This window comes from Rhinopithecus bieti, unplaced genomic scaffold (genome assembly GCF_001698545.2).
Source record: "Rhinopithecus bieti isolate Rb0 unplaced genomic scaffold, ASM169854v2 scaffold_7901, whole genome shotgun sequence".
In the NCBI taxonomy this organism is placed as follows: Eukaryota; Metazoa; Chordata; class Mammalia; order Primates; family Cercopithecidae; genus Rhinopithecus; species Rhinopithecus bieti.
The window spans coordinates 306,501-332,673 of NW_016805596.1; the positions used below are offsets into that span (position 1 = coordinate 306,501).

Here is a 26,173-nt window from a genome sequence, read left to right on the forward strand (position 1 = left end):
TTCCCCCTTTTCCCTCTTTTTTTTTTTTTTTTTTTTTTGAGACAGAGTTTTGCTTTTGTTGCCCAGGCTGGAGTGCAGTGGCGCAATTTCGGTTCATGCAACCTCCGCCTCCCGAGTTCAAGCGATTCTCCTGCCTCAACCTCCCGAGTAGCTGGGATTGTAGGTGCCTGCCACCACGCCCGGCTAATTTTTTGTAGTTTTAGTAGAGACGGGGTTTCACCGCATATGTTGGCCAGGCTGGTCTCGAACTCCTGACCTCTGGTGATCCACCCACCTTGGCCTCCCAAAGTGCTGGGATTACAGGCGTGAGCCACCGCGCCCGGCCGCCTCATTAACTTTTTAACTACATCAGTAGTACAATTTACATCACCTTTTTTTTTTTCTTTTTGAGATGGAGTCTCACTCTGTCACCAGGGCTGTAGTGCAGTGGTGCAATCTTGGCTCACTGCAGCCTCCGCCTCCCGGGTTCAAATGATTCTCCTGCCTCAGCTTCCCGAGTAGCTGGATTACAGGTGCCGCCACAACACCCGGCTAATTTTTGTATTTTTAGTAGAGACGGGGTTTCACCATGTTGGCCAGGATGGTCTTGATCTCTTGACTTCGTGATCTGCCCACCTCAGCCTCCCAAAGTGCTGGGATGACAGGTGTGAGCCACTGCGCTTGGCCTCTTTTCTTTTCTTTTTTTCTTTGTGCCTAAGATACAGGGTCTCACCATATTGCCCAGGCTAGTCTTGAATCCCCGCTCTTGCTTCAGCCTCCTGAGTAGCTGGGACTACAGGTATGAGCCACTGCACCCAGCTAATTTATTTCACTTTATTAATCATTTCATTTTGTTATTTTTTTTTTGAGACAGAGTTTGGCTCTTACTGCCCAGGCTGGAGTGCAGTGGCACGGTTTCGGCTCACCACAATCTCCACCTCCTGGGTTCAAGTGATTCTCTTGCTTCAGCCTCCCGAGTAGCTGGATTACAGGCATGTGCCACCACGCCCGGCTAATTTTGTATTTTTAGTAGAGACAGGGTTTCTCCACGTTGGGCACACTGGTCTCGAACTCCTGACCTCAGGTGATCCACCCGTCTCGACCTCCCAAAGTACTTACAGGCGCCTGGGCATATTTTTTAGCAGATACAGGGTCTCCGTCTGTTGCCCAGGCTGGCCTCAAATTCCGGGGCTCAAGCGCTCCTCCTACCTCCGGCTCCCACAGTGCTGGGGCTGCAGGCGGGAGCCATCATGCTGAACCTCCGATGGATGGTTTTCTGCCCTGGGTGTCCTTCCTGAAGCTCTTTTTAGTTGTGGGTGGGAAGACTCGATCCCTTCGCATGGGCCTGTTCCCGCCACCTCAGGGTGAGGAGTAGGCAGCAGAGGGAGTTAGGGGGAGAAAAGCGCACCTGTGCAGCCCCTGGCAGAGGAAGGGAGTGAGAACAGGTGAGAAGCAGGGGACCCGAGCAGTGAAGGGGTCAGAGTGGAGCTGAGGCTGGGTGAACATCGGCTCCCCCATGAGGCTGCTCAGGACACACACCTTGGCCCAGGACCGAGCACCGCTCTGGAGAGGGAAGGCCGGATGGGCCTGAGAGAGAGGGTCCCTGACGATTCCGGGGGAGAAGCACTTGTCTGCTTTACTTTAAAAGCCACGCCCTGTAAATAAGGATCACACCCTTGTTATAAAAATTGGGTATGCCTATTTGGTACAAAGAAAACTTCTAATATGAAAGAAAGGAAGGCTGGGCACAGTGGTTCATGCCTGTAATCCCAGCGCTTTGGGAGGCCGAGGTGGGCGGATCACAAGGTCAAAAGATGGAGACCATCCTGGCCAACATGATGAAACCCCACCTCTACTAAAAATACAAAAATTAGCCGGGTGTGTTGGTGGGTGCATGTAGTCCTAGCTACTCGGGAAGCTGAGGCAGGAGAATCACTTGAACTGGGGAGGTGGAGGTTGCAGTGAGCGGAGATTGCGCCACTGCATTCCAGTCTGGCGACAGAAAGACTCCATCTCAAAAAAAAAAAAAAAAAAAGAAGTGTAAGCCATATCCTTTAAGAACAATGTAGTAAAACCAGAAATAAAAGACCAAAAAGCAAAAAATAAACAGCCTCCCTGCTGGGAAGTATCCAGATTCCTTTTTTATCCAGTTCTTGAGTTAAAGAGGAAATTCAAATGGTTTTGACAATAGACAGAAATTGGCAGTAATGTAAACTCATAGAAACTATGAGGTGTGGCCAAAGCCGTGCTTGGGGGAAGAATCATAGTCTTCTGCATTCTCATTATTAGCGCAAGTAGAGCAAAAACAAACAGATTAAGCTTTTTTTGTTTGTTTTGAAGACAGAGTCTCGCTCTGTCACCCAGGCTGGAGTGCAGTGGCACAATCTCAGCTCACTGCAAGCTCCGCCTCCTGGGTTCACGCCATTCTCCTGCCTTAGCCTCCCGAGTAGCTGGGACTACAGGCGCCTGCAACTGTGCCTGGCTAATTTTTTGTATTTTTAGTAGAGATGGGGTTTCACTGTGTTAGCCAGGATGGTTTCCATCTCCTGACCTCATGATCACCTGCGTCGGCCTCCCAGAGTGCTGGGATTACAGGTGCGAGCCGCTATGCCTGGCCCAGATTAAGCATTGAAGTCAAGAAGTTATCCAGCAACAGAACAAACTCAGTGAAACCTTTTCTTGGTGATTTGAAGTGCTTCGTAGCATTTCCTACATTGCTACTCATTTTTTGTTGTATTTTTTTCTTTTGAGACAGGGTTTTGCTGTGTTGCCCAGGCTGGAGGACCCTGGTGCGACCATGCCTCACTGCAGCTTCGACCTCCTGGGCTCAAGCCATCCTCCCTCCTCAGCCTCCTGTGTAGCTGAGACCACGGGCGCACACCACCACGCCTGGCTAATGTTTGCATTTTTTGTAGAGACAGAGGTCTTGCCCTGTTGCCCAGGTTGGTCTTGAACTCTTGGGCTCAAGGAGTCCTTCTGCTTCGGCCTCCTGAAGTGCCGGGATCACAGGTTTGAGCTGCTGCAGCAGCCAACTACTCAGTTTTAGTTGCAGTCCTGCCTCCATCGTTCTTTTTCAAGTGTTTTTCCCCCATATTTTCTGACATGCTGATTCCTTTTTTTTTTTTTCTTTTCTTTTGAGACGGAGTCTTACTCTGTTGCCCAGGCTGGAATGCAGTGGCACGATCTCAGCTCACTGCAACCTCCACCTCCTGGGTTCAAGTGATTCTCCAGCCTCCAGGCTTAGCCTCCTGAGTAGCTGGGACTACAAGTGCCCACCACCACGCCCAGCTAATTTTCGTATTTTTAGTAGAGACGGAGTTTCATGGCCAGGCTGGTCTTGAGCTCCTGACCTCAAGCGATCCGCCCACCTCGGCCTCCCAAAGTGCTGGGATTACAGGCGTGAGCCACCGTGCCTGGCCAGTAGTCCTTCGTTTTTAAATTAAACCTTCAAAATCGCAGTATAAGATACTTGGTTGTGTCACTGGTTTTGATTATTTGTTCACAAACTTCCAGAGCGGGTTGCACGTAGGTATTTTGGGATTTTCTGTGCAACAGTATAGTGGTCTTTTCCTCTTTAGTTTGGGTTTTGGGGGACTTTTTTTTTTTCTTTGAAACAGGGTCTCACTCTGTCACCCAGGCTGGAGTGCAGTGGTGCAGTCATGGCTCCCTGCAGCCTCGACCTCCCGGGCTTCTGAGTAGCTGAGACTGTGGGTGTGTGCCACCACACCCAGATAATTTTTGTATTTTTTGTAGAGATGGAGTCTCACCATGTTGCCCAGGCTGGTCTCGAACTCCAGAGCTCAAGCGATCCTCCTCCCTTGGCCTCCTGAAGTATGGGGTTGCAGGCGTGAGCCACTGCGTCCGACCATCCTCGCTTTCTGTCCTTGTTCCCTCCTGCCATGCCCTAGTTATATGTATTTTGTACTTGATTCAGTCTTCCAGCTGAGCCGTCACCCTTTTCATCCTCAGACCCGTAGCCTCCCCCCTGTCCCAGCGCGGGGCTCTGTGTGCCTTTTTACATTGTCTGGTTTTTCTGGAGACATATGGTGGGGACGATGGTGGGGACCCCACTCCGGGCAGGCAGGTTGGCTCAGGTCTCCTTGGCAAGCCTGATACCGCCTGTGGATTCGAGGTAGACCTTCCTGTCTGCCTGTGTTTGTCACGTTCAGGGTGTGTCCTCCTGGTCCCATTTGAAGATCCACGGTGAGCGATCAGTAGCACTCGTGCACGTGTGTCTCAGAAGGGCCCCTAGCTTCCCACTAACACTTTCTTCAGCCTGGCGGTGTCTCACACCTGTAATCCCAGCACTTTGGGAGGCCGAGGCGGGCGGATCACCTGAGGTCCGGAGTTGGAAACCAGCCTGACCAACATGGCAAAACCTTGTCTCTCCTGAAAATACAAAATTAGGTCGGGTGCAGTGGCTCACGCCTGTCATCCCAGCACTTTGGGAGGCTGCGGCAGGCGGATCACAAGGTCAGCCTGGCCAATATAGTGAAACCCCGTTTCTACTAAAATACAAAAAATGAGCCGGGCGTGGTGGTGGATACCTGTAATCCCAGCTACTTGCGAGGCTAAGGCAGGAGAATCACTTGAACCGGGAGGCAGAGGTTGCAGTGAGCTGAGATCACACTATTGCACTCCAGTTGGGGCGACAGTGCGAGACTCCATCCCTTAAAAAAACCCAAAAACAAAAAAATTAGCTGGGCATGGTGGCTCGCACTTGTAATCCCAGTTGCTCAGGAGGCTGAGGCAGGAGAATCACTTAAACCCAGAGGTGGAGATTGCAGTGAGCTGAGATCGCGCCATTCAGAAACAACATATATATTTATTTTAAATCATCCATTTCAGCCACATCTTAAGATGTGCTACCATTTGGCTCTTTTTTTTTTTTTTTTTTTTTTTTTTTTTTTTTACATTGTCTGGTTTTTCTGGAGACATATGGTGGGGACGATGGTGGGGACCCCACTCCGGGCAGGCAGGTTGGCTCAGGTCTCCTTGGCAAGCCTGATACCGCCTGTGGATTCGAGGTAGACCTTCCTGTCTGCCTGTGTTTGTCACGTTCAGGGTGTGTCCTCCTGGTCCCATTTGAAGATCCACGGTGAGCGATCAGTAGCACTCGTGCACGTGTGTCTCAGAAGGGCCCCTAGCTTCCCACTAACACTTTCTTCAGCCTGGCGGTGTCTCACACCTGTAATCCCAGCACTTTGGGAGGCCGAGGCGGGCGGATCACCTGAGGTCCGGAGTTGGAAACCAGCCTGACCAACATGGCAAAACCTTGTCTCTCCTGAAAATACAAAAATTAGGTCGGGTGCAGTGGCTCACACCTGTAATCCCAGCACTTTGGGAGGCCGAGGCGGGCGGATCACCTGAGGTCCGGAGTTGGAAACCAGCCTGACCAACATGGCAAAACCTTGTCTCTCCTGAAAATACAAAAATTAGGTCGGGTGCAGTGGCTCACGCCTGTCATCCCAGCACTTTGGGAGGCTGCGGCAGGCGGATCACAAGGTCAGCCTGGCCAATATAGTGAAACCCCGTTTCTACTAAAAATACAAAAAATGAGCCGGGCGTGGTGGTGGATACCTGTAATCCCAGCTACTTGCGAGGCTAAGGCAGGAGAATCACTTGAACCGGGAGGCAGAGATTGCAGTGAGCTGAGATCGCGCCATTCAGAAACAACATATATATTTATTTTAAATCATCCATTTCAGCCACATCTTAAGATGTGCTACCATTTGGCTCTTTTTTTTTTTTTTTTTTTTTTTTGAGACAGTCTCACTCTGTTGCCCAGGCTGGAGTGCGGTGGCACGATCTTGGCTCACTGCAAGCTCCGCCTCCCGGGTTCACGCCATTCTCCTGCCTCAGCCTCCCCAGTAGCTGGGACTACAGGCGCCCGCCACCGCACCCAGCTAATTTTTTTTGTATTTTTAGTAGAGGTGGGATTTCACCGTGTTAGCCAGGGTGGTCTCGATCTCCTGACCTTGTGATCTGCCCTCCTCAGCCTCCTGAAGTGCTGGGATTACGGGTGTGAGCCTCCGCACCCGGCCCCGTTTGGCTCTTGGATAACGTTTGGAGGCGCCTGTCTCTCTGCCTGCACTGGGAGGCTGAGGGCGCCGTGGTCGTCAGTGCGCCAACTTTTCTGTCTTTTCTTTGTCCTTGACTCCGCTGCCCTGTGCATTCTCTCTCATCGATTTTTCTTCTGGAGGATCTGCTTCATTGGCGAATCAATACTGATTAATTGACTGCTTTTCTCTTTATCGGCATTTCTTCTCTTTCTAAAGTTTTTGGTGACTTTCAGATCACGGGTCCCCTTTGCTGACTTCTGCCCTCTTCCGTTCCGTCACTGGGGTGTTGAGGATTCCGCCCCATGAACCCCATCCCATTGGTTTCCATGATGCTTGTTTTTCTCATATGACTGACATTTGGTTTTGTTTTTTGTTTTTTTCTTTTTTTTTTTCTTTTTTTTTTTTTGAGACGGAGTCTCGCTCTGTCGCCCAGGTTGGAGTGCAGTGGCCGGATCTCAGCTCACTGCAAGCTCCGCCTCCCGGGTTTACGCCATTCTCCTGCCTCAGCCTCCCGAGTAGCTGGGACTACAGGCACCCGCCATCTCGCCCGGCTAGTTTTTTTGTATTTTCAGTAGAGATGGGGTTTCACTGTGTTAGCCAGGATGGTCTCGATCTCCTGACCTCGTGATCCGCCCGTCTCGGCCTCCCAAAGTGCTGGGGTTACAGGCTTGAGCCACCGCGCCCGGCAGGAGGTCCCGTCTTGATTTCTAGGTCTCCAGTGCCAAAAGTCAGCTTTGGCTTAAGTGGTAGCTGCTGTTTGGAGGACGCAGAGCACCTCTGCCGAGGCTGAAACATGGATTATTTTTGTCCTTCGTGAGTACTTGAAGGACAGTTGGATGTGGAGCTGCAAGGCCTTTGAACCATATTTAGATTTTTAATCTGTTTAATGTCAGGCTGAGAGCAGCGCCGTCCCCCTCTGTTCTGTTTGTCAGTTTCTCTGTTGACGTATTTGGATGCCAGGTTTGTGGGCCCCTATGGGCTGAGACAGTGGGATTTCGTTGTGGGCTGAGCCATCGTCAACAACAACAAAAAAACCCTCCCTCGGTTGGTCGTGGTGGCTCATGCCTGCAATTCCAGCACTTTGGGAGCCCAAGGCAGGTGGATCACCTGAGGTCAGAAGTTCAAGACCATCCTGGCCCACATGGTGAAACTCCATCTCTACTAAAATATAAAAAAATTAGCCTGGCGTGGTGGCGGGTGCGTGTAATCCCAGCTGCTCAGGAGGCTGAAGCAGGAGAATCACTTGAACCCGGGAGGCAGAGGTTGCGGTGAGCCAAGATTGCGCCACTGCACTCCAGCCCGGGCGACACAGCGAGACTCTGCCTCCGAAAAAGAAACCTCCCTTGAATTGAAACTGATATGAATGTTGCGACCCTTCGTTTTTGTTGGCATTGCTTGGCGGCTCTTTGTGCACCTGGTTGTATCTCCTGAGTTGCTTGTTTCAGAACTGTCTTTCGTAGGCATCGTGTTTTTAGATTAAAGACATGAAGCGCCTGTCCGTCTTCATTCTCAGCCTTTGCTTCCATCATCTTATTTTATATTTTTCCATCTGTGTGCTTCCGACTCCGGATTGCTTCCCCCGGTGTGTGTTTTCTGAAGCTCTGTGCAGCTTTGCGGCTCTGCCAGTGGTTCTTTTCCTAGTTTTGAATAACACGTTTAAGGCCACGATTCTGCGTCGTGAATAACACATTAAAATGCTGTTTCTCGTGCTCTCAACTTCCGAAGTGAAATCACATCTGCCCCCTTCTGTTGGAAAGTGAAAATTGAGCTTGTGTATTTCTCTTCCCTGCTGGTATTTGCTATCAGTAAATCGCTACTTTTTAAAAAACATTGTCGGCCGGGCGCGGTGACTCAAGCCTGTAATCCCAGCACTTTGGGAGGCCAAGACGGGTGGATCACCAGGTCAGGAGATCGAGACCATCCTGGCTAACACGGTGAAACCCCGTCTCTACTAAAAAATACAAAAGAAAACGAGGCAGGCGAGGTGGCGGGCACCTGTAGTCCCAGCTACTTGGGAGGCTGAGGCAGGAGAATGGCGTGAACCCGGGAGGCAGAGCTTCCAGTGAGCTGAGATCGCGCCACTGCACTCCAGCCTGGGCGACAGAGCCAGACTCTGGAGTCTCAAAAAAAAAAAAAACATTGTCCGAGGCGGGCAGATAATGAGGTCAGGAGATCGAGACCATCCTGGCTAACACGGTGAAACCCCCGTCTCTACTAAAAATACAAAAAAACTAGCCGGGCGAGGTGGCGGGCGCCTGTAGTCCCAGCTACTCGGGAGGCTGAGGCAGGAGAATGGCGTGAACCCGGGAGGCGGAGCTTGCAGTGAGCGGAGATCCGACCACTGCACTCCAGCCTGGGCGACAGAGCGAGACTCGGTCTCAAACAAAAAAAAACATTGTATCTGTTCATAATTGTGTATTTGCATCTTACTAGGAAACATTTGTATCATTAAATAGTGACTGCTACTTATTCTGAGGACCTGAGCAAATGGCATCTATCTTTTGCCTCAGTTTCCTCATCTGTAGAATGGGGATAATATAGCCATTGCAAGGATTCAGTGAAATGAGAGAAAACTCAGACAGAGCCCTCAGAGGGCTTTCCTTGTGTGTCCGTCTTGTTATGGGTTCTAGGAGTCTCTGATTCGTGGTTAAATGTGCTCACCATCTACTTCATTCCGTAGAACCCCCAGGCTCTGCCATTTCTTTGAGGATCCGTGCGGCTTACAGGCTTAGGACAGTCTTCTGGCTTTTTAGGGTAAATCATTGAACTTCTTGAACTTCATCCTTTATGTTCTATGTTGGGTTTCCTCTTGTGTCTCTCTTTTTTTTTTTTTTTTTTTTTTTTTTTTTTTTTTTTGAGACGGAGTCTCGCTCTGTCGCCCAGGCTGGAGTGCAGCGGCCGGATCTCGGCTCACTGTAAGTTCCACCTCCCGGGTTCACGCCATTCTCCTGCCTCAGCCTCCTGAGTAGCTGGGACTACAGGCGCCCGCCACCTCACCCGGCTAGTTTTTGTATTTTTAGTAGAGACGGGGTTTCACCCTGTTGGCCGGGATGGTCTTGATCTCTTGACCTCATGATCTGCCCGCCTCGGCCTCCTAAAGTGCTGGGATTACAGGCGTGAGCCACCGTGCCTGGCCCCGGGTTGGTTTCTGAGCTTGTTTTGAGGGGCAGGTTCTCTGATCCCCACACTCAGGTACCGTGCGCTGGTGGTTCCCATAGACATGGAAGCAGGAGTGAGATAGGGGTCTCAGTTATCTCTGTGGTCTCTGAAATTCAAAGCGGGTACGTTTCTCTAGTTGTTACTTATATCTGTGCTTGACGCCCATTCTCGGGTCCCGCTCTGCCCTCGTAGGAAACCCCAGGGCCGTGGGGGAGTGGGGTTGCGAGGTGTCCCTGGTTCTGGTGGAGGAGGTTGTGAGGCATCCCTGGTTCTAGGGGAGGAGGTTGCGAGGTGTACCCGGTTCTGGTGGAGGAGGTTTTCCCCGATTCTGGCGGAGGAGGTTGTCCCTGGTTCTGGTGGAGGAGATTGCCTGGCGTCCCTGGTTCTGGTGGAGGAGGTTGTTCCGGGTTCTGGTGGAGGAGGTTGTCCCGGGTTCTGGTGGAGGAGGTTGCGAGGCGTCCCGATTCTGGTGGAGGAGCTTGTCCCGGTTCTGGTGGAGGTTGTCCCGGGTTCTGGTGGAGGAGCTTGTCCCCGGTTCTGGTGGAGGAGCTTGTCCCCGGTTCTGGTGGAGGTTGTCCCGGGTTCTGGTGGAGGTTGTCCCGGGTTCTGGTGGAGGAGCTTGTCCCCGGTTCTGGTGGAGGAGCTTGTCCCCGGTTCTGGTGGAGGAGCTTGTCCCGGTTCTGGTGGAGGTTGTCCCCGGTTCTGGTGGAGGAGGTTGTCCCCGGTTCTGGTGGAGGAGGTTGCCTGTGTTGCCCACACAGCCTCACTGTCCCTCTGCCCGAGGGCACATCCTGCCACTTTAGGGGCTCTGGGGACCCCCACTCTTAGGGTGGTGTGTGCTCTCCACTCACTTTCTCTTCAGCCTCAGGTTTGTCTGCTCACGGGAGGGCCATGGGGCCCTGCTTTGCTGCCCCCCACCGCCAGACACTAGGGGCAGACGGAAGAGGGGCTTTGTGGGATGTCCTCAGCCCCGCAACAAGGAAGGGCTCTGTGCTGCCCCAGAAACATTTTCTCCCCGACTCCGGATCCTGAGAATGCTGGGTGCGTGTGCCACAGCCTACGGCCCCGACCAAGAAGACAAGACAGGAGATAAACCCAGGGCAGCCGCAGCGTGCCAGCCAGGCCGAGGGCATCCTGGTCTTTCACCTTCTCCCGTAGCTTGAACTTAGATAAAATGGAGGCTGGGCCTGCTGGCGCACGCCTGTGATCCCAGGGCTTTGGGAAGTACAAGGTGGGAGGAGCGCTTGAGTCCAGGAGTTTGAGACCAACCTGGGTAATGTAGTGAGACCCCCATCTCTACAAAAGATTTTTTTTTTTAATTGTCCAGGCATTGTGGCTCATGCCTGTAATCTCAGCACTTTGGGAGTCTGAGGTGGACAGATCACCTGAGGTCTGGGGTTCAAGACCAGCCTGGCCAGCGTGTGAATTACCTGGGCATGGTGGCGGACTTCTGTAGTCCCAGCTATGTGGGAGTCTGAGGCTGGAAAATCACTTGAACCCACGAGGCAGAGGTTGCAGTGAGCCGAGATCGTGCCACTGCACTCCAGCCTGGGCAACAGCAAGACCCTGTCTCAAGAAAAATGAAACCAATTTTTTTTTTTTTTTTTTTTTTGAGATGGAGGCCTCGCTCCTGTTCCCAGGCTGGAGTGCAGTGGACACGATCTCGGTTCACTGCAACCTCTGCCTCGTAGGTTTATGCCATTCTTCTGCCTCATTCTCCCATGTAGCTGGGACTACTGGCGCCCGCCACCGCACCCGACTAATTTTTTGTTTTTTTAGTAGAGACGGGGTTTCACCGTGTTAGCCAGGATGGTCTCGATCTCCTGACCTCGTGATCCGCCCGTCTCGGCCTCCCAAAGTGCTGGGATTACAGGCGTGAGCTACTGCGCCCGGCCATTAAGTGTAATTTTTAATGCTCTTGAAAAAATGCTGGCCACGTTTCCAGCAGTTTATAGTGTGGCTCCCGTATTGGACAGCAGAGGTGGAGAACGTTTTAATTCTCCAGGAAAACGTTCTTGGAAGCACAGTTATTTATGCGTGAAATGAAGACGTTGAGGATGGGTGTTTTGGGGGCCTCCGCTGTGTTTCAAGCAATGCTGAGGACAAAGAGGGGCCCCAGGCTGGGAAGGAGCTCAGGCAGGGGGCGTGGGTGGGGGTCACCTCATGTGTTGGGGAAGAGGAGAGTGACAAGATCAGGGAAGAGTTTGGTCTTTATCCTGAGGATGATGGGGAGCCATGAGAGAGGCTAGAGGGAGGGAGAAGAGCCAAGTTTTGCTTCTAAAGGCTCCATCAGGCTGCCTGAGGATGTCAGCAGACTTGGGAGGAAGCTGCTGCAGGGACAGGGCTTAACCCGCTGCTGTATAGCTGTGGGGCGAGCTACTGTTCTTTAGGAGGAGGGAAGGTGAGAAGACTCCCAGGACTTTAGGCTGAGCACCTGAGTGGGGGGCTCATTGCAGAGCTGGGGCTACAGGATGAAGTCCCAGGCCTGTCTGAAGCCAGACCACCTGGTGGTGTGCCTGAGGGTTTGGCAGGGGCAGTATACAGGGCTATGCTCAGGGCCCGTGTCCACCAAGAGTTTTGCCTGCCCAGCATGGTAACCCTACTCCTGGTACTGAAGTCTGTCAGTTGAGTTTCTTGTGCAGAGGCAGCTGAAGCCACTTGGGCAGTCTCTGTATGAAGGTCAGTCGGACCTCCCCAGAAAGGACAAGGGAGTGAATATTTTTGGCTGTGCAGGACAGATGGTCTCTATTGGAATTATTCAACTCTTCTCTTACAGCAAAAGCAGCCGTGGATAGTACATGGACAAATGGGCACAGTGTGTGCCAATAAAACTTTATTTAAAAAGCAAGCTGGGGGCCAGACTTGGCCCATGTGTACTATTTGCTGATCCCTGCTGCGGACAAATCTCAGTCCTACCCAGTATTTACTGAGCACCTTTTGAAGCCCCCCCTCGCATTTTGCCAGCAAGCCAGCAGGCAAGGACCAGTCCCCGGTCCCTCTCAGGAGGGGACCCAACGGGGACTGGGACTGGGAAGCCACCAGCACTGAGCGTTTCTTGGCCACCGATGGCCTCTCTTGAAGCAGCATCTTTCATTGTTACCCTCATGGCAGCCCAGGCAGGTGGGCAGCTTCCACACCCCTGTGACTGGAAGAGGAACCGAAGCCCAAGGGATGAGCAGCTCCTGGGGCCTTCACCCCAGCTCCCCCACGCCGTCCACTTGCAGGCCTCTCCTTAGGCAGCCGGGCTGGCCCAGGGCGGGAAGGTGCCCTTCCTGGCTAAAACTCTGTAGTGCTTCACCAAAGAAAATCACAGAAAACCACCCTCTGACAGCAGCGTCTTACTCTATTAGTACATTTTAATTAGAAAAGGAGCAGGGGATGCGTTATGAATATTCATGGTGGATTATTAAAATGCATAATTAATCAGTGGGGGGATTTTAATAACTATTTATGTGGGGGCTGTCCCTATTTTTGTCATTTCTAGGAGGAGGAGGCCAAGGACTGGGTGAGGGAGGGTTCCCCGAAAGAGCAGATTGAGGCATTGCCTCTGCCAGGGGCCTATTGGAGTGAGCCTCGGGGGCGATCCCTGGGCATGGGGCCCCAAGGAGGCCCCCCACCATGCCACGCCTTCCAGGGGTTGAGGGCTGGGTGCCAGGAACCTCCCATTTGCTCAGTTGGGGGTCTCTGCACCTCCTGGGGAGCGGGCTATGGCCAGAGGGGACCGGACAGTGGGCAGGTGGTGTAGAGGCAAACTGAGGCCCAGAGGGTGCCGGTGCTTTGCCCCCGCCCCCCCCCCAGCACGCCCTGGCCTCAGCAGCTGCCCTGTTCGCCCGGGCCCACGTGCAGGACCAGGATCTCGGGGTGCAGAAGGCCTAGACCTGGCAGCGAATGCTGTGTGGATTCCTGGAGACTACAGGAGCCCCCTGCCTGGCCCCCAACTCAGCCAAGACAGCATCCCAGTCCCCCACTCATAATCACATTGGAAATTTTTGATTAGAAAACAAAATCTAAATGAGGCATATGAATATTCATTAGACTTGGAGATTAATATGCATAATTATGCAAATCAGACAGCAATTAAACACCAATACTCCCCGAGGGGAGTGATTAACACAAAGGCACCGAAATAGAAGGATGCAATTTGAAAGAAGTTTCTGGTGCGGTCCAGCAGGGAGGGCAGAGGGGTGGGGCGGAGGAGCTGGGTCCGGCAGCCTGCTGTGTGGAGTCAGCGTGGGGAGAACAGCCTGAAGTTGTACCTGTGACGGACAGCAGTGCCGGGCTGGGTACCCCAGGCCTGGCTCTTGGGAAGCCCCTGGACTTGAGAGTTGGACATGGACACCCCAAGCCCTTTAAAAGTAGGGCCTGTTTGTAATTCGTTTATAGAGAGGGAAACCAAGGCAGGGCAGTGACCCCGTGGCCAAGCTGAGGCGGCCCAGGGCTGCTCCTGCTTCTCCAAGGGTGTGCTCTGTGGCCCCCGATGGAAGGGGGAAGGATCCAGGCAGGCCCGCCCTGCCCAGGGCAGAAGATTCTGGAGTCCTGGGCATTGCCTGTGAGTGTTCTGAGAGATAAGGGCCCCGCCCGCCCCGCCCCGGGACCAAGGTCCTCATCCCGTCCCTTGCTGCACCGGGAACTCCTGCCCCACGCAGGCCCCTGGTGACACTGGGCTTGTTCCAGGTGACGAGATTCGGCTCCACCCTCACGGGCTGCCAGTGTCCTGCCCAGTGGGTGGGCCTCTGCTGCTGCTTCAGCAAAGGGCGGCCCCACCTCCCGCACTGGCCGTTGGGGACAGGGAGACCCTGGGTCTCCCCAGAGCGCATGGTGCAGCTTCCACACCGTCCTGCTCTCATGAGCCTTTCTCACAGGGTCAGAAGGGTCTGCATCTGATACAGACCCCAGCCCACATAGTCAGGGCTGGGCCAGAGGGAAGGACTTGGGACTGATGGGGAGGAAGCTCGGCGTGAGAGCGAGGTCTCTGTCCAAGGAGGACATGATAGCTGGGGCTTCAGTGGGTGGGTAGGAGTTTGCCAGCAGAGAGCCGGTGGAAGAGTTATTCAAGTTTATGGACCTGTGAGTGCTCCGAGTCCCAGGGTGTCTGGGTGTTAACTGCTGACTAGTGTCCTTATAAGTCAGACTGGGTGAGGCTGGGTTAGGAAGGGTTCCACAAGCCCCCTGGGTCCACTGAGGCTTGCCCCTGAGATGACAGAAACGGAAGCTTTTAGAGCTGGGCAGGCGTGAGGGTGACTTGTAACTCTCTCTGTCCTGCCTGCAGGTCTTGAGGACCGGCCCAGCTCGGGTTCCTGGGGCAGCGGCGACCAGAACAGCTCCTCCTTTGACCCCAGCCGGGTAGGACCCCCCATGAGGCCTGAGACCCTGAGTTTCCTGTCCCCAGAGGGGGGGGCAGGCGGCATGGGGAAACAGACTGAGAGAAGGGGCCAGTCTTCCAGGGGTTTGGACCAGGAGACGTGGGTTTGAGTCCTGTCTCTCCAGCTGTAATATGGGGTGGGGGGCGGATTGTGGAGCCCCAGCACCTCTCATCCCCCCGCCGTCTCCCCTAGACCTTCAGCGAGAGCACCCACTTCACTGAGTCGCACAGCAGCCTCTCTTCATCCACATTCCTGGGACCGGGACTGGGAGGTGAGTGCCCGGCCTGGTGCGGTCCCTCTGCCGTGCACAGATGTGCAGATGTGGGCCTTGGCGTGGTCAGTGCACGCACAGTGCCAGGCAGGTTCCCAGTGTTCATCCAGAGGGTGTCGGACAGCCAAAGCCTCTGCCCGTCCTGGGAGCAGCTGCGGGAGGTGCACGGGACGCAGCCTGGACTCCCTGGCACGGCGCTCTGCGACTCGGCTTCCCCGCCTGAGTGTAGAGGCAGGGAGGCTGTTCCAGACGTCACTCCGTGGATTTCTTCCTCCTGCTTCCTGGGGAGGGGTCAGCAAGGCCAGCCTGTGCCCGCTGGGAAGGAGGCGTAGGAGTCCTGGAGACTCGGGAAGGCGGTCAGCGTGTGGTGGTCAAAGCCTGTGCCCTTCCGCAGACCGCCCGCCTGCCCTCTCTCCCTGGGGGGCCCTCCTGTTAACTGAGAGAATCGTGACTCAGGCCGGGCGCGGTGGCTCACGCCTGTAATCCCAGCACTTTGGGAGACCGAGGTGAGTGGATCACCTGAGGTCAGGAGTTTGAGACCAGCCTGGCCAGCATGGTGAAACCCCGCCTCTACCAAAAATACAAAAATTAGCCGAGCACGGTGTTGGGCACTTGTAGTGCCAACTACTCTGGGGGCCGAGGCAGGAGAATTGTTTAAACCCGGGAGGTGGAGGCTGCAGTGAGCTGAGATGACATCATTGCACTCCAGCCTGGGTGACACAGTGAGATTCCATCTCAAAAAAAAAAAAAAAAAAAAAAGAATGACGACTCAGGCCAGGTGTCTGGTCCCACCCCACCACGGAACCTGGGCAAGCACCATCCTCTTCTGAGCCTCAGTTTCCCCACTGTAGGAAAGGGACCTTCTCGGAGGGAGGTGGGTGAGGACTGGCCCAGCTCTGCAGGCCCTGCCAAATGCCAGGTGGGGGTTGGTGCCTGGTCCTGTGAATATCCCAGCCTCAGTGCAGGCTCACCCGTGCCGCAGGGGAACGAACCGACGCTTGGGAAGGGCACCTGGCCGAGGGTCTGTGGCTGGGTGGGGCTGAGCTGGGGCGCCCTCCTCCAGGGACCTGGGGCTGTGGATGGGATGGTGTCCTGTGTGCCGTCCCTCCTGCGGCTGACCCAGGGAATCCCCCGAGCTGCACATCCTCCATCTCCTGCGGGAGTGGCACGTCCTGTGCCCTGGGGTTCGGGGAGCTCGGGTAGGGGTCTTGGTGGGGGGGTCTTGCTGTGTGGGGGGCTAGCGAGGGGCTTGGGAGTCCCGCTGTCGTGGTCAGCCTCCTGCCCCAGTGCCTCCGCTGTGGAATTTGTGATTTCGTCCCTCAGTCATCCTGGGATGCGGGATCCGTCCCTGTCTCTGGAAGCCGACAGTTTGAGACAGGGTTTCTTTGTGGTTTCCGTGGTGCGGTGGGGGCATGTGCTGCTCAGAAGCCGGGAGCTGTGGAGCGCTGGACCTGTTGCAGGGCCTGGATGCGCACCGTGTACCCCTCAGCATTGTTGGCCAGGGGTGAAGCTGAGGCCCGAAGGACTTTGGGGGACCCAGCCTTTTCTCTGGACCTTGAGGGGCAGCCCCTGGTTGGGCCCCACAGCGGGGCAGGGGTGGTCCTGTCTCATTTTGCCCGGCCTAGGACTTGGCACACAGTAGAGTCGGTCGGTGTCCTGAGTAGGAAGCGGATAGTGTGAAGATGGGAGCAAGTGTGCTTGAGGGCCCACCACCTGCCACAGGCGATTTCCGCCCATTCCCCACACGGGGTAGGTGAGGCCTGGCCCCGGCCCCCCTGCCCTGGGTGACCCCTGCACCCGGAAGGGCCGGTTCCCCACTGGCTGTTCCTTCTTCCCGGCCTCTTCCTCATGTCCCCAATGGCCCCAGGGTGGGCAGGGCTGACGCGGGCACTTCCCATGGCCCAGCCAGCAGTGTCCCGACCCCAGCCGTGTCCCACCTGCCTCCCCCATGGGTGGGGCCTGAGCCATAGCCAAGCAGCTTGGAGAGGACAGGTGGCAGTCCCAGGGAGGCATGCGGGGGGGCATAACCTCAGGCCCCTCTGGCCTCAGTTTTCTCACCCGAGTTGTTGAGCAAGCAACTCCTGTAGCCGGGTGCGGCCTGTGGGGTGGGTCGTGGCTGTCGTTTTCCCCATGTCCCCAGGGTCACCAAGATGAGGAAGTGGGAGGCAAAAAACAGCAGCATTTGTTCCAGGAGTTGGGATATCATTGAACTTTTAAAAATCAAAAATTGGGGAACTTTTTCCTGGTTTGAGAATAATGTACATTAGTCAATCGCGCTTTTCGGCCCCTCACAGCAGCCTCAGTCACATTCTGTGCCCAGTGTCAGCCAGAAGGGGATTTAAGTGACTCAGGTGCTGAGTAATCCGGTGCCTACTTCAGGCGAGGCTGGATCCAGGCGTCTCTGCAGCAGCCCCAGGCCCTCCACACTGGGGGCTCACCCAGGCAGGCTGTCCCCTCTATAGCCCAGGCCCTCCACACTGGGGGCTCACCCAGGCAGGCTGTCCCCTCTGTAGCCCAGGCCCTCCATGCTGGGGGCTCAGCCCGGCCAGCTGTTCCCCTCTGTAGCCCCAAGGCCTCACCTGTCCTTTGTCACTGAGCACCCCAAGGAGGTGCTTACTGGCGGAGCGCAGGTCACATGCTCATTTGTGAATGAACCCTGGTCTGAAGGCTGCATGCTGGGCACTTTGGGGGAGCCTGTGCCAGGGGAACCCAGGGGCCCGTGCGCTGAACCTGATGCTATGTGCACAGGCCCTGGGGCTCCCCGCCAGCGCCCCCAGGCCTGTCCCCTGGGACAGACAAATGCCTCTGAGCCCAGCAACCCAGGGCATCAGCCCCTCAACGCTAGAACAGAGGAAACAGGCTTGGGAAGGGCAGGGTCCAGCAGAAAGCACGGCCCCGGCGAGCTCTGCTGCCCCTGCAGAAAGCACGGCCCCGGCGAGCTCTGCTCTCCCTGCAGAAAGCACGGCCCCGGGAGCTCTGCTCTCCCTGCAGAAAGCACGGCCCCGGCGAGCTCTGCTCTCCCTGCAGAAAGCACGGCCCCGGCGAGCTCTGCTCTCCCTGCAGAAAGCACGGCCCCGGGAGCTCTGCTGCCCCTGCAGAAAGCACGGCCCCGGCGAGCTCTGCTGCCCCTGCAGAAAGCACGGCCCCGGCGAGCTCTGCTCTCCCTGCAGAAAGCACGGCCCCGGCGAGCTCTGCTCTCCCTGCAGAAAGCACGGCCCCGGCGAGCTCTGCTGCCCCTTCCCACCGCACCCCCTATGCAGGCCTTGTGTGGGCTGCAAACACTCAGTGTCGACGCTGAAATCGTCGGGGACCCCAAACCTGTCCCTGGTGGGCAGGAGACAGGCATATTGAGGTCAGGCTCTGTGGGAGACAGGCACACCGAGGGCAGAGCTCTGTGGGAAACGGGCACACTGGGGTCAGGGCTCCCTGAAACGGGCACACTGAGGTCAGGCTCTGCCAGCGTCCTGCCGCGGTGCACTCCGTCTTGTGCACTTACGGAGAGCCTATGTATGTGGGCACATGTCAGGCATTGGGGGGCCCTCAGGATGCTCCTTGGGGTCACCTCCCACTAACCTTCCTTCTCCCCTTGCAGGCAAGAGTGGCGAGCGGGGTGCCTATGCCTCCTTTGGGAGAGACGCAGGCGTGGGCGGCCTGACTCAGGTGAGGGGCTCAGGCCAGCCTGGGGTGTATTTTAATTGTAAACAAATGTGTCTCCCACCCTCCCTGATCTGCAGAGGCTCTCCTGGCTCAGCCAGGTTCTGTTTGCTTCCTGATAGCAGGGAAACCAGGCTGGGCCTGGGCCGGGGCCGGGGCCGGGGTGGGCTGGGTGGGTGTGGACCGGGAGGAGTGGGGAGGCAGATGAGGACCAGGGAGGCCAAGGCCTGCGGGACTGCCATGCTCAGCTGGAGGGGCTCCATTGCCCGCCCACCTGAGTGGCAGGTAGGAAAACTGAGGCCACGCAACAGGCCTTTGCAGGTGTGGACCCCCTGGGGAGCCCCTACAGCAGGTCCCTGTGCAGCCGAAATTCTCACCCACGCTGGCCCTGGTTGTGAGGCTGGGGGTGGGGATGTTGGGGGCTGTGACCAGCCACAGGGGTCCTGTGCAGCCTCCAGTCCTGGGCACCCCCAGGGTTCCTCCCTCATCCCAGGACTTCATCGCTGTCCCTGCCCTCAGCTCCTGGCCCTCGGTGGGGCTTGGCCTTGTCACAGGTGGGGCCATCTGTGTGCTCTCTGTGCCCCAGCCAGAACAGCAGCAGCCACCGTGATGGAGGGCCAGCCGGGTACCAGGCTCTGCGCCAGGGGTACGCTCGCGTTGCCCCAGTCAGTCCCCACGAGGGGCCCCGGCCTACGTGCCCGTTTTACAGACGGGAATACACAGGTCCGAGGCTCCGCATCCGAGAAGCAGAACTAGGTCTCGGGTCCTCCTCTCTGGCGTTCCCTGGTGACTCATCGAGCCCCGCAGTAGCCACACAGAGTGTGGGCTCGGGACAGGCTGGGCCTCGGGAGAAGGCCCTGTCCTGGGCGCTGGGCCACCCCATGGGGCCACTGGATGATGATAGAGCAGATGAAATGCAGGAGTCGGTTCCGGGACCCGGCTCAGGGTGGCCCTGGCTCCCCAGGAAGAAAGCCCGTTTCACACTAACACGTACAGAATCCAACCGAGGGTTTTACAAAACAAAACCAAAAAGATAGGAAGCAGCCGGGTGCACAGACGCTGAGCCACGCAGCTTTGTACTTTCGCATCTCAGGATCCAGGGAGCAGCCCGTTGGGTTAGCCGCACTGGTCTCTGTTTCTCAGTCTTTTGTTCTTTCTTTTTTTTTTTTTTTTTTTTTTTTTTTTGAGACGGAGTCTCACTCTGTCGCCCAGGCTGGAGTGCAGTGGCCAGATCTCAGCTCACTGCAAGCTCTGCCTCCCGGGTTCACGCCATTCTCCTGCCTCAGCCTCCCGAGTAGCTGGGACTACAGGCGCCCGCCACCTCGCCCGGCTAGTTTTTTGTATTTTTTAGTAGAGACGGGGTTTCACAGTGTTAGCCAGGATGGTCTCGATCTCCTGACCTCGTGATCCGCCCGTCTCGGCCTCCCAAAGTGCTGGGATTACAGGCTTGAGCCACCGCGCCCGGCCAGTCTTTGGTTCTTTATGAAAACAGCAGTGTGGGTTGCGGTCAGTCTTAAGTCGGAGAAACACGGCAGGTGTCAGACAAACTCCGTGAGCAGGCAGAAGGGGGGGCATCCCCCACCGCGGGGCGGGTCCCAGCGGCTTCAGCCTTTGCAGTTTTTTCTTGAATGGAACGGTCTGGGGTCTGGATGCCAGCCCGGTGCTTCCTGACCACCCGCTCCCCACCAGGCTGGCTTCCTGTCGGGCGAGCTGGCCCTCAGCAGCCCCGGGCCCCTGTCTCCTTCGGGCATGAAGGGGACCTCCCAGTACTACCCCTCCTACTCCGGCAGCTCCCGGCGGAGAGCGGCAGACGGCAGCCTGGGTGAGTGGGGTCTGGCCAGGGCATCGGGGGCTTTGGGGAGGGGCCTGTAAAGGGAGGTGGGGTCCCCATTAGCTGAGGGCACCAGACGGAGCACACGCTGCACCTTCCAGGTTCTGGCTGGATGCCAGGCGCTTGGGCCATGGAGGGATGGACGGTGATAGGGGACGAGGCCGGGGCAGGCGGGGCTCGTTACTCCCGGTGGCCCTGGCCCATGAGGCTGGCCACAAACCGTTGTGGCAAAACCTGCAACTACTTTTGCACGGGGCTAATAGATTGTTCCTGTGACAAGTCCAGGGAGAGGTTCCTACGAGCCTCTGGTCCCGAGGTTCCTGTGGCTGATGGGTGCGGGCTCTGTGCATGTGGTTTCTGTGTAAGACGCCTCACGAGGTACATCATGGTTCCTCCACACTGAGCCCTGCTGCTCACGCCTGAGCAGAACGTGCATACCTAGGCATCCCCTGCAAGGCACATCACAGCCTTCTGGGCTCAGGAGCACTGGATGGCACCTCGAACTACCCGGCGCCTATTCCACGCAGCACACTTGCCAGGCATGGTGGCGCTCACCTGGGTCCACGCAGCGCACTTGCCAGGCATGGTGGCGCTCACCTGGGTCCACGCAGCGCACTTGCCAGGCGTGGTGGCACTCACCTGGGGTCCCAGCTACTCTCGAGGCCGAGACAGGAGGATCACTTGAGGCCAAAAGTTGGAAACCATTCTGGGCAACATAGGGAGATCCCATGTTTGCAAAAAATTTTAAAAATTAGCTAAGCGTGGTGGCACACGCTTGTGGTCCCAGCTACTCAGGAGGCTGAGGCAGGAGGGTGGTTTGACTCTGGGAGTTCGAGGCTGCAGTGAGCTGCGATCGCACCATTGCACTCCAGCCTGAGAACAGCACAAGACCCTGCCTGAAAACGATAAGCGTGAAATCACCCACAAAAAGCACAAAAATGTAAAAGATTGTGGCTCCGAATACACCAAGGACAGGAGCCCCGTGATGCAGGAGGAGGCCTTTGTTCCGCTTCGGCTGGGCACGTGCGCCTGGGCCACTCGACCTTTTCCCGCTCTGTGCACGTCCGCGAGTGATCAGGAAGGTGCCTGAGTGCTGATTTCCAGGTTACGGATTTTGGCCCATAGGCGAGTTTGCAAACAGCAGCCCCGAGTGGTGAGGCCTGACTGCGTGTGATAGTCGGGGCTATCTTAGAAGGAGGGTGGGGCCACGGGGCTTCTCATCAGAGCCTTGGCTCGGGACCCATCAGTTCCTCGTTTTCCGAACTGCACATCGCAGGGAAAACCGTCATGGTTCTTTCACACTTTTAGAGCCATGTAGATAGACCCGAGGTTTTTTGTTGTTGCTGTGTTTTTGAGACGGAGTCTCGCTCTGTCACCCCGGCTGGAGTGCAGTGGCATGATCTTGGCTCACTGCAATCTCAGCCTCCCGGGTTCAAGTGATTCTCCTGCCTCAGCCTCCCGAGTAGCTGGAATTATAGGCGCCTGCCACCACACCCGGCCACTTTTTGTATTTTTAGTAGAGCTGGGGTTTCACTGTGTTGGCCAGGCTGGTTTCCATCTCTTGACCTCATGATCTGCCTGCCTTGGCCTCCCAAAGTCCTGGGATTACAGGTGTGAGGCACTGTGTCCGGCTGACCTGAGGTTTTTTATTTATGAAACGGGAATTCTGAGGGTCTCTCCTCCAGGGTGCAGGGCAGGGGCTGTTCTCATGGCCGGTGGCCGGTTCTCACCCCTTTCGCTCCTAACAGACACGCAGCCCAAGAAGGTCCGGAAGGTCCCGCCGGGTCTCCCATCCTCGGTGAGTCGCACGAGGGAGAAGGGACCCCACAGTTCGTCAGTGGCAGCGCCAGACCCTGTGTCCTGGCGAAGCTTGGGAACACACGTGGGGGGTGGGCCATGAGTGAACACGCCCCCCGCAGTTTCTGAGCCAAGATCTGCCCCAAGGCCCTAGCTCTGACGGGAGGCTGCTTCCAAGGGAAGGCAGGAAGCTTCTTCCCTAGGTCCAGCCTCGGTCTTGTTTCGAGAGAAAGGTGGTTCTGGTGTCTGAGGCCCCTTTAGAAAGGGCACAATTGGGCCGGGTGTGGTGACTCACGCTGTCATACCAGCATTTTAGGAGGCCAAGGCGGGCGGACCAGCTGAGGTCAGGAGTTCGAGACCAGCCTGGCCAACATGGTGAAACCCCGTCTTTACTAAAAATACACAAATTAGCTGGGCGCGGTGGCTGACGCCTGTAATCCCAGCTACTTGGGACGCTGAGGCAGAAGAATTGTTGGATCCCAGGAGGTGGAGGTTGCAGTGAGCCAAGATCGTGCCACTGCACTCCAGCCTGAGCAACAGAGTGAGACACCCTCTCAGAAACAAGGGGAGGGCGTGCACAGTTGGGGCTCCCTGTTATGTCCTCGGGGGTTCAGGCTGTCCCACATCCCTGCCTCCCTGCCAGGCCCCACAGATGGGCCAGGCTGCTGTGCCACACTCCTGCAATCTCATCTCACTGGAGGGGGTGGCAATTTGCTGATTCCCCAGCTCAGTAGCCACCAACTACCCTCTGCCCAGCCCTCGTGCTGGCCCCAAGAGCCCTGGGCATACGTCTCCTCTCCCCTCGAGTTGACCAGCTCCCCACAGGCCCAGGTTTAGGGTTAGAGTCAGGCTGGTTTCCCAGGCCAAAGGCTCTGCTCCCAACAGTACCTCTCCCCTCCTTCCCCGGGACACAATTTTTCTGCCCTGAAACCACCCCCCAGTGTCTTACAACATCAGGCCCACCCAGCACACTTTCTGCTGCAGCACAGGGGCAAACGTTACCAACTGGTTCCAGCCCCACAGTCCAGGCAGTGCCAGCCAGAGTTGGCACTAATCACAGACGCCTCTTCCTGTTACTTTAGCCAAAGATGAATGTTGCTCTGGGGCCAAGGGAACTCGGTGCTGGAGGATTGATTCCAGCTGGGGAACAAGGGAGAAGAATGGGATGGGGGTGTTGGAGCTAGGGTTTTGATGGATCAATAGGAGTTTTTTGGATTAAGGAGGAAAAAGGCTTAGTAGGCAGAGCCAGATCCAAGTCCTCAGGTACAAAGGTCAGAAGTTCAGGGAGGCAGGAGGTGGGGGCTGGAAAAGGAGCAGGAGAGAGAGACGAGGACACCGTAAGAACCTCAGACTGGGCCAAGGGGCTGGGATTTACCCAAAGACGGGGGTGGCTTTACAGGGAAGGGAAACAGGGTGGTAGATGTGCTACCAGGAGAGGGGACAGGAGGCCAGGCTCAGTGAGGCCTGCAAGGTGTATGGGCTGATCGACCCCGTGAGGCCCCTCCATCCTGACTCTGCACCCCCCACCCCCCCCACCCGCCCACAGGTGTACCCTCCCAGCTCAGGTGAGGACTATGGCAGGGATGCCGCCACCTACCCGTCCGCCAAGACCCCCAGCAGCGCCTATCCCGCCCCCTTCTACATGGCAGGTACACGGCGGCGGGGGGCTCGCAAGGGACGGTGGGGCAGGGCCAGGGTTCCCCACCTGGCCCCCGCCTTACCAGTCCCCCTCCACAGATGGCAGCCTGCACCCCTCAGCCGAGCTCTGGAGTACCCCGGGCCAGGCGGGCTTCGGGCCCATGCTGGGTGGGGGCTCATCCCCCCTGCCCCTCCCACCCGGCAGCGGCCCTGTGGTCAGCAGTGGAAGCACCAGCACGTTTGCTGGCCTGCACCAGCACGAGCGCATGGTAGGGCCCGGGGCAGGGGACGGGGTAGGTGGAGGGTGGCAGTGCCTCATCTAATCCACCCTCCTCCTGTCCGGCCCCCAGGGCTACCAGCTGCATGGAGCAGAGGTGAACGGTGGGCTCCCGGCTGCATCCTCCTTCTCCTCGGCCCCTGGAGCCACGTACGGTGGCGTCTCCAGCCACACGCCGCCTGTCAGCGGGGCCGACAGCCTCCTGGGTATGGCCATTTCCTGGGATGCGGCCTCTCCGAGGGGACACTGAGCTCCAGGCAGGGCCTGGGTGGGCTCAGTGGGGGGTGGCGAGGAGTCCACAGGGGTGGCGCAGGCACGTTTGCTGACCCTGAGAGCGAGCTGTCGTCAGCTCACATTGTCCGCTGTCGGTAGGGCCTGCCGCGTGCATTGGGCTTGGGATGTCTGGAAACAGCTCTTTGAGGAATGGCTTTCCCGCCTTACAGCTGGGAAACAGGCTCAGAGAGGGACTCCCTCACCCAGGGTCCCCTGCCAGTGGTCTGTCCCCAGTGCGTCAACCCCTGCGGAGGCCAGTTTTTGGGGGGATCAGACAGAAACCGGACCCGAGTCAGGCTGCTCTCCCCAGCGCAGTGGTGTCTGTGGGGGACGGCGGAATGCGGGAGAGCTTGCCCGTCGGTGGCGGCACCCAGGCTGGGCTGCATGGGCCTCACCTCTCTCCACCCACAGGCTCCCGAGGGACCACAGCCGGCAGCTCCGGGGATGCCCTCGGGAAAGCACTGGCCTCGGTGAGGCGTGGGGCATGGGGGGTGGCCAGGCAAGTGACCCGAGAGGCCGGCCCCTGATCTCCCATCTCTCGTCTCTCCTGGTCCTACTCGCAGATCTACTCCCCGGATCACTCAAGCAATAACTTCTCGTCCAGCCCTTCCACCCCCGTGGGCTCCCCTCAGGGCCTGGCAGGTCTGTGTGGGTTTTGGGAGGCAGGGGAGGCTGGTTCTGGCGCCTGCTCCTTGCTGAGATGGGCAGGCAGGTGGGAGGGAGCAGCTCACCCCCAGGGGCTTGTGGCATCTCTGGTCGGGAACTGACAGTGGAAGGGAATCCCTTGTGGGCTTGTGTTCCGCTGGGCAATCCAGGACGGCCGCCTGGTAGAGGCAGTCTCCAAGCCAGCCCTCCAAAGCTATGGCACATAACCAGTCAGTGAGGGAGGGCTGGGAGGTGGCGCCCAGGTTAGGTCACAGCACAGGCAAAGCCAGGAGGCAGAACCTGGCAGTTCACGCTGCATGAACATGAGGGGACACTGGCGTGCCCAGCAGCTCCCAGATCCGATGGGGCCAGCGGCACCAGAGCTGTGGCCTGGACTCTAGAACGTGTGCATGTTGCTATTTGCTCACCCACCGGGTATTTATTAGATACTGGCTGTTTACCCTTTGTGGGGCTCTGGCCCGGGGGGCAGACCTTCTTATCCCTGTGAGGATGTGCCTGCTTATTGGCGGGGGTTGCAGGTGCAGGCGGAGCGGGAGTGAGAGCTGGAGGTTTCCAGAAGGTCTGGGTGGTTAAAAACACCTGTGAGTCCTCACCTCTGCCCCATGGGAAGTGCCAGGAGTCCTCACTTCACCTCGGCCTGTTTAGTCCCACCTGGAACTTGCCACTTCCCTGCCTGCTGCTGGAGCCCAGAGTGGGTCAGCCAGGGTGGGGCAGCATGGGGAGGAGCCCCCTACTGTGTGCTGCTGAGCCGCTTCACCCCCTGGGGTGGGGCGTTGGACTTTGTAGATGGGGAAACAGGCTCAGATGGGAATGGCAGCATCCACTGGGCACCCAGCATCCCTGCCTGGCGGGGCTGAGAGCTGCTTTGTGTTGGTGTGGGGTGCCCCGGAATGGCCGTCGTGGGCATCACTGGAGGCTGGACAGGAGGTTCATGAATCCCTCCCCACAGGCATCAGGCCGTGCTCACACCCTGCCCCTTGCACCCCATTCACGTGCCCCACCCCCTTCCAGGGACGTCGCAGTGGCCTCGCGCAGGAGCCCCCGGTGCCTTATCGCCCAGCTACGACGGGGGTCTCCACGGCCTGGTGAGCGCCCGCCCCACCCCGCCCCACCTTTCCCTGGCAGAATTTGCAGGACAGATGCCCCTTGAGAAGGAGAAACCTTTTAGTTAATTTCTCGTAAATAAGCCCCAAGCTGTTATTG

At 57.0% G+C, this 26,173-nt stretch overlaps 1 protein-coding gene across 10 annotated transcripts in view; it reads left to right on the forward strand.

Moving 5' to 3' along the window:
* Positions 1 to 26,173, forward strand: part of TCF3 (transcription factor 3) — a 46,739-nt gene that overhangs the window by 10,531 nt on the left and 10,035 nt on the right. For 8 of the 10 annotated variants that reach the window (XR_001885782.1, XR_001885783.1, XR_001885784.1 and 5 more), the window contains exons 3-13: positions 14,470 to 14,543; positions 14,756 to 14,834; positions 18,427 to 18,494; positions 20,178 to 20,310; positions 22,068 to 22,117; positions 23,663 to 23,765; positions 23,854 to 24,023; positions 24,105 to 24,237; positions 24,716 to 24,774; positions 24,868 to 24,946; positions 25,982 to 26,055. Coding sequence is in view for 6 of the 10 variants with exons in the window: in XM_017872998.1 (XP_017728487.1) it covers positions 14,470 to 14,543; positions 14,756 to 14,834; positions 18,427 to 18,494; positions 20,178 to 20,310; positions 22,068 to 22,117; positions 23,663 to 23,765; positions 23,854 to 24,023; positions 24,105 to 24,237; positions 24,716 to 24,774; positions 24,868 to 24,946; positions 25,982 to 26,055 (1,022 nt within the window). In the remaining 4 variants the exon portion in view is untranslated. Of the gene's footprint in view, positions 1 to 14,469; positions 14,544 to 14,755; positions 14,835 to 16,088; positions 16,584 to 18,426; positions 18,495 to 20,177; positions 20,311 to 22,067; positions 22,118 to 23,662; positions 23,766 to 23,853; positions 24,024 to 24,104; positions 24,238 to 24,715; positions 24,775 to 24,867; positions 24,947 to 25,981; positions 26,056 to 26,173 lie in introns of those variants that run through there. The other 2 variants (XM_017873003.1, XM_017873002.1) reach the window with 2 other exon arrangements.